The 7,764-nt window shown below is 45.1% G+C and overlaps 1 protein-coding gene across 1 annotated transcript; it reads left to right on the forward strand.

Annotated features, from left to right (window-relative positions):
- The first annotated feature begins 1,571 nt into the window (after positions 1 to 1,571).
- LOC146196378 (uncharacterized) lies at positions 1,572 to 6,197 on the forward strand. Its single transcript, XM_084596984.1, has 3 exons — positions 1,572 to 1,586; positions 4,931 to 5,771; positions 6,084 to 6,197. Coding segments are annotated over exons 1-3 (858 nt in total). The 3' UTR covers positions 6,086 to 6,197.
- Positions 6,198 to 7,764: the final 1,567 nt, after the last annotated feature.

Raw genomic sequence — 7,764 nt, forward strand, 5'->3', positions numbered from 1 at the left:
GTCTATCACGTGTTGTCGAACTCGATGCATCGCAGGCATCCCTGCGTGCTGAAGCTTCAAATTTACATGGACGGTCTATCATTTATCTTTTTCATAAACGTTTCTCACAAAACACTTGCAAACATTTCACCGAGCAAATTATTTGGGCTACAGCACCCCTGAAACCTATGTCATGGAAACCGCAAAAGAGTTTACCTCAGAGCATACCCAACCCAATCTCATCTATACACCAAGACAGCAAGCGACCGGGAAGCAATTTTAGTTCGTCCGCCGAGCAAACGAATTTACGAGAGTCTGAAGAAAACTATCTCGAACATTATTTTCATGTTTCCGGATGCTGAACGCAAGAAATCGGACCCCATCATTGGATAGCATTGTTCGCCTCGCCATTCCTGAGACAAGCCTGGAGGCCCTATTTCAGCTCACGCAGGGCAGGACACCCGATAAATTCTTGAAGGAATGCCGCTGAACTTCACCGATGAGGACAACCTCGACGTGGCTGCCTACCTTCGCCATGAAAATAAGCCCGATGGCTGCATGATCGCTGGTCAAAACCAAAAGCGCACCGATCGACGCAGCACGCAAATTACAAGATAGGAGGCGAAGTATGGGTTTGAAGCTGTTTCGCCACTTGACCAAAGTGAAATTTTTTAACGCGATGGCGTTAAAGACCCCGCTCTGCAGGAAATCCTGTGTCGGCTTCCTCGGCGTTGTCTGCGAAAACATTAGCAGGATGGCAAAACTTCCCCTCAAGTGTAGACATGATGGCACTCTTAACCCCGCCCTTCCATTCCACGTTTTCTTATTAATTTTTCTTCTTCAAAATTTTCAAAACTTTTTGATAAATATATATTTTACTATAGAAATATTATTTAAAATACGTTTAATTATTTTTAATTTTACATTGCACTCTAATTATAGTAAACAATCACAATACAAACCTAGAACACACGTCAGTAAGTCGTACTCACCACAACGTTTCCACTAGGTGCCCCTGTAGACACAGGTGGTACGAACGGCCCTGCCTGGTCTGTGCATTACGTGCCTGCCTGAGATGCACAGACCTGAGTTCTAACTCCAATGATGATAAATTTATTTATTTATCGCGTATTGCTTCAGACCCGTTTTTCTCGATTTTGAATTAAGGACACGGCTTTTCGGCTCATCGAGCCCAATGCGCTATCGCACAAAATTACGAGCAAGCCACTGGAAGCTGTAATCCACCCATGGCAGGCCTGGCACAGTTTCTTCGGTGGGTTGTGTCACATCATGAGATCACCTGACAGGCCACTTTGGCGGGGGTGGTCAACTCTCCGGCGAGATAGGAGGATTCGACAGGAATTGAATCCGGGACCCTTGTATCCTTGTCAGACATGCTACCCAATGATCACGCCGTCATGTTCGAAAGGCTGGGTTAAAGCGGGGCTTGATATCAACGTTGATTGGTGGTGTATAGAATGCACTACCTTAAAATTGCATGATAATGGTGTTCTGGTGACAAGAGAGGTGCTAATAATGTAATTGTAATTGGGGGACAGAAAAAGTGTGCATGTCCTGAAGGGCGATCCACAATGAAAGCTGCAAACGTGAGAATAATGCTATATATTGCACCTTGCACTTTTAAAAACCAAGCTTAAGTCTTTCCAAATTTTTAGGCCACTATTTTACGCGTGCAAGTTGCTTTGTCGAGTTGGCAAACTAGGCTATGAAATAGTGTTTAACAGGTTTCTAGCATTCGAGCTGCCACTACGACCACGAGTGGTCCGTGCCGTATGTCAGCCTAAAGCAATGGTATGCGTGCAAGTATACGCTTTGTGCTTGCATTTTGGCTCCATTTTTTGTAATTTCCCTGCTCATTTCTGGTCACACATTCTTCAAAATCATCAGAGCGGTTCTTCATTAAGAGGGTAGGATTTAAAAAAAAAAAGGCTTGCGGCGTATTTTCATCTTTTATGCTGCCGGCACGCGGATTTCGAGCCTTGTTTGTGACCAATGGTAAGGCCAGATTTATCACGAACGATCTATGCTACACGCTAGTGCTTTTTCCTTGCTCGAGCGTCTGTGGTTGCTTTTCCGCGTTGTGGAAATAAATGTTTCCATGATTTAAACTTAGCTAGAACGAGCGAAATGGTGACTGTGTTCCTCTTCGGTTGTCGCCTAAGGAGGTTGCTATCGCCATCACAGCCATCTTTTAGCTCTTCATGCACGCAACTTAGCATTAATAGTTTCCTTCAAACCCTTTCCGCTGTCATTTTCCTGCACGATTGCAGTCATATTACGCCTGTTAAAAATATTTGGTCTGTCGCAAGAAGAAACCCATCTGCTCAACGCCAAATATGCCTTGTTATGTTAAATAACACCTCTTCATTTACTGATATCAAAATTTCGCCTTCACTATTCCATTCCCCAAAGTCCGTTCGATTGGCCCGCCTGTCCTGGTGATCGCTATCGAAAATAAAGAAGCATTTAGAGCGAAGATGGATGAGTTTGTTGGAAATAACTCTGTTCTCCTGTAGAGCCCCTCGCGCCATGCTATGTCTAGCAGGAAGTGGGCACGAGGCGCAGATAAAGTAGCGTAAGTTCTAACCTGAATGCTCTCAAAATTGGCCCTTATTGGCTGTAGCACCGACAGGTTTGGTGATCACGGTTGGTGGGGACAACACAGTAGGATGAGGATACAAATCCACCTAAACAAACTCTCGGAGCTCTTGAGTCCGGGCGGCATATTCGACCAGTTGGATGATAGCAAGCTGCGTTGGCAGGTCCATGCTAAGCATAAGAGCCTCCCAGGAGGGCGCTGCTCCTTCTTCCTGTTGTGTTTTCGTTATGTCTGGGCATGTCCACATGATCTGAATTATGTCGTGTGTGTTTTAGCAACTTTTGCATGTATTTCTGTATTGTGTCGGATACCAGTTGCTCAGAGCAGAGGGAAGGAATATGTTCTTGTCTGTAGGATTCGCCAAACATTCTGTTGGTTTTTTCTTAGTGATCTGTCTTGCGGAATGTATAGTGCTCGAATGTATACTACTATTCAGCGTCGTGTTATGTCTTTATATCTAAGTAATAGGTCCGGCCACTATCAGGATATGGGCTCGGGCAGGCCCCGAAAGTTACATTTCGTGCGAGCTCCTCAACCCCTTCATTTCCCTGTAGCCAAGAGTGGGCTGGTGCCCATATTATTTTATTGCCTCTTTTTCAGTAGCGAAGATTTAATATACTGTTTCTGTTTTTGACAGTCTCCATTTGACACAAATGACGGGCGCCGACTTGAAATAACTGGATATAAATTTTGCCTCAGTTCATGTTATTGCAAATGCTATGACCGAGAGCAATAACTGAAGAATTCAAGACGACGATCAATAATATTTTTTTTGTAATGCAAAAAAGACAACTAGTGCCAGGGCGCTATGAGGAAAAAGCGAATATTTCAGCAATCAGTGAAGAAATGCGCAAAACAAATAAATCAAAACCAATGCGATTCAGGAGTGCTTGATCTTGGAACTCTCTTGAATACGAGTGCATTTCAGCATTGAGATACTTCTTTTTCAGGCTTGCGTCCTTGTCAAGGTTAGCACTTGGTATTCATTGCCGTTCAGAGCGCGTACGCTTCTCAGCATGCAGCCGCGGCAGCGGCGACGACTTGAATAAAGAGTAGATCAAAATTCCTAATGTCTTTTTATTTCAGTTTACATCAGGCGCTTTCTTTGAGTGAGCAGGACTTGCCACCCAGTTGTATAAAAGAGCACGTAAATTAAACTCAGTCAGCAGTCGGCTTAACAGCAGCTCAAAGTCACCATGGTAAGCCACTGATCTCTTTCCTTGGTCATGAAAAAAAAGGGTAGAGTCGAATATCCAACTCCTTCGCCCATGAGGACAGTCCGCTAATATCGAAAACTTCGCCTTCTTCGGAAGTTGCAGAAGGTGTTAATATTATTTATCCTTGCTGAACTCTCGTACATAATTCACATAGCTCTGTTTTACAATACAACCCTGGACACATTCTGAAACTCTTTTTATATACCAATACTAGATATCTGTTTACATACAACACAATACTAATCTATTTGGCTCAACAGCAGCTCAAAGTCACCATGGTAAGCCACTGATCTCTTTCATTGCTCATGAAAAAAGAGGGAAGAGTCGAATATCAAACTCCTTCGCCCATGAGAACAGTCCGCTAATATCGAAAACTTCGCCTTCTTCGGAAGTTGCAGAAGGTCTTATTATTATTTATCCTTGCTGAGCTCTCGTACATATCTCACATAGCCCTGTTTTACAATACAACTCTGGACACATTCTGATACTCTTTTTATATACCAATACTAGATAGATACCTGTTTACATACAGCACAATACTTATCTATTCAGCTCGTCTTCTGGGCAGTTTCTTTTGACAATGCAGAAAATACAGCAACATTTTGTACCAAACGTCAAAAAAACTAAAGTACCGCTCACAATAGACGCTTGGTTTTGAATTTTAACGGAAACCTTGACAAATGTATAACATGCACAATTTTTTGCATATCTATTATTTTATTATTTCCTGCCAGCTGTGCTGTAGATTTCTCTACCCTTCTAAGGCATTTCTCGTGGAAAGCTCGATTGCGGCTTTGACATCAAAGCGAAATCTGAAGCATATATAAATCGACAACCCTGCGATTCATAACCGAAATGTGTAATAGATTATTGCTATCCAGATAAGTCTTTTTTCTGTCGAATTGACGGTGACAACTAGCTGAAATGAAAGCTCATATACAAATTTTCTTATTGTTGGCACCATAAGGATATCAATAAAAAAAGACGACTCTCGTTCGAAGATGTCTATAGACGTGTATAGTGTTGCTGACGCTACAGATGTTGTTGACACGACAATCCTCACATCTTAAACCCAAACCACTGCATACAGCATAAGAAATAGGTAGGCGAATAGGAACAGCTAAAATCAAATCTGTTTCTTTTTCAGATCCGCGCTTGCGTCCTCCTGGCTCTTGCCACCAGCGCTCTTGCTGGCTACACCGGCCTTGGTTACGGCGGCCTCGGCTACGGTCTCGGTTATGGTGGCCTCGGCTACGGCCTTGGCTACGGTGGTTTCGGTTACGGTCTTGGACACGCTGGTTTCGCTCCATCTGTGGCTACCGTTTCCCACGCTACCCCAGCTGTCGCCACTGTCACCCATGCTGCTCCAGCTGTCGCCAGCTACGCCGTTGCACCAGCTGTGACTCGCGTTGCTGCCTACCACGCTGCCCCAGCTATTGCCACCTACGCTGCTGCTCCCGTTGTTGCCGCTGCTCCAGCCGTGACCAAGGTTGCCACCACCTACGCCGCTGCTCCAGCCGTCACCACTGTCGCCCACGCTGCCCCAGCTGTTGCCAGCTACGCCGTCGCCCCAGCTGTGACTCGCGTTGCTGCTTACCACGCTGCTCCCGCTGTCGCCACCTACGCTGCTGCCCCAGCTGTCGCCACCGTTGCCCACGCTGCCCCAGCTGTTGCCAGCTATGCCGTCGCCCCAGCTGTGACTCGCGTTGCCGCTTACCACGCTGCTCCCGCTGTCGCCACCTACGCTGCTGCCCCAGCTGTCGCCACCGTTGCCCACGCTGCTCCAGCTGTCGCGTCCTACCACGCTGCCCCAGTCTACGGCTACGGTGTTGGCACCCTCGGCTACGGAGCTGGCCACTACGGATATGGTCACGGTCTCCTCGGCTACGGCCTGAACTACGGCTATGGCCTCGGTTCTCCATTCCACTACGGCGCTCTTCTCCGCAAGAGGAAGTGTGAGTATCTGTATAATTAATGTATTATGTCTTTGAAAACTTGTGCGCAAGTTGATACATGAACGCCCTCAGCGAATTGCGAAAGCATTCATTTGCATGAGGAAGATGTAGACAAAAAGTGCAAGTTCAAGACCATAGGCCGAGCTGGCTAGTTTAGCCTTCATGACTTATTTTGTCCGGTATCATTAAGTACATGTAGCGAAAATTGCAGCTGCGCTTAAAAGATTTCCACTGAGTCTAAGAAGTTAGGAATTTTACAATTGCCGTTATGTGTTGTCTTATAATTGGTTTTCATTTTGCCTTTGTTTTCAGAGATTTTCCAACTACAAGTGATTGGAATAACGAGCACGCAAGCCATGACTGCCACCAGAAACTCTTTCGCAGAGAAAATGTAGAAATGAAGTTTATTTTTATGCCACATTCCACAAACAAGCGCTGCCCTTCTCGTCTACTGGCCTCCTTTTTCACACCCTAGTGCAGAAATGTTGAGAGACAAGCAAGCCGCTTCTTGGTGGTTTCCGGCGACTTACATGCTCGCTCATGTTACCTTCAGTGACGAAAGTTTTCTATGCGAGCGAGCTTTCTTTTAACTTGTTACCAGTAGGAAAACATTTTTAGTGTTGTCAGAAGCTTTCGAGAGCCACCGGATCCTTCTGGCAGGTGGCAAGGTGCAGAGAGGATAAACCAAAGACAGCAAACTTCCTTACCTTCTTGCAGGAAAGATGAACGAGAGGCGGCACGGTGACAGCCACGTATAGAATCGAGAGGGTTGATACCGTGGACGAAGGATGGTCTTACTCGGGTGCAGGACTGATAGCTCTTACCAGGGGAAAACGCGTCTATTTGGTGCCGTGAAATATGTTAAAGGTCAGGAAGAAAGAGACCAAAAAGGGAAAGCAGAGGTAGAGCGGAACGTTTAAGCCGAAGGCCAATCTTTCATTAAAGCGATCATGTGCGAGCTTTCTTCGTCGGTGTAACTCCTCAGGACGGCGTTTGTGAGTGGGTCTCGTTAGAAGTAGAATGTTTAATTAGAAGAGTACAAAGCATACACCATGTGCACCACCCAGATAAGTGGCAAAACCATTCGAGTTCGCATTGGAGATAGAGCGGATATCTTTCTCTTGAGAAGACCACATATAGAAGACTACAAGTGCAAGGAGCGGATGTGAATTAGAAGACTAAATGTGTGCTAAAATATAAGAGAAAAAAGAGTGCGGTGGGTCGTGTCGTACAAAAGGGGACGAAAGTAGAGTGAAAGATGCAATATAATGGAATGACCAAGACATTAGCCAGCTTTTGAATCCTCTTAGTTGCTACTCTGCATATATGACAGCGTTTTCTGAGAAACGTGGAAGGAGAAGGTGTCCGAAATAGTTTAAGCTAAAACAGAGATAAAACGTTTACAGGACTGTGCTTAATTCTGATTAAGAGCGGAAATGGAAAAAGCACTATGCAGGACTGTTTTCACAAACTGTTACAGGGCTGCGCTAAATTCTGATTAAGAGCGGAAATGACGAAAGCAACTTCGAAGGACTGTTTTCACAAACTAAATCATCTTTGTCATCCCTACTATCTTCATCATCGCTATCGCTACGATCACCATTAAAGGCTAAATGCACAATCATGGTAGACGCTCCTACCATCATCACTAACTGAAGCAGCGTTATCACCGTTATAACTAACTACATCTTCACTATCATGGCTACTATTATCCTCACACTAGACAAGGAGAAATTCGATCTGCTACTGACAGTCCCGACGTGGAGTAGTGGTTCGCGCGCTCGGCTGGGGATTAGAGGGATACAGCTTGGAATACTGGTCAAGAGAGCTTTTGTTTCTTTAGGTCTTTTGGCACGCGGAAATTTTCTTCGGAAACTTCCTATCTACACCACCCATGAGCGAAGAAAGGCTTTCGTCTTATGTATAGGTTGAAACGCGGCACTAGACTTTGATGTGATATCTACCAATCGGTATACTATTCGATGATGTATAT

This window comes from Amblyomma maculatum, chromosome 3, assembly GCF_055883805.1.
Source record: "Amblyomma maculatum isolate TAMU_Amacu chromosome 3, ASM5588380v1, whole genome shotgun sequence".
NCBI classification, from domain to species: domain Eukaryota; kingdom Metazoa; phylum Arthropoda; class Arachnida; order Ixodida; family Ixodidae; genus Amblyomma; species Amblyomma maculatum.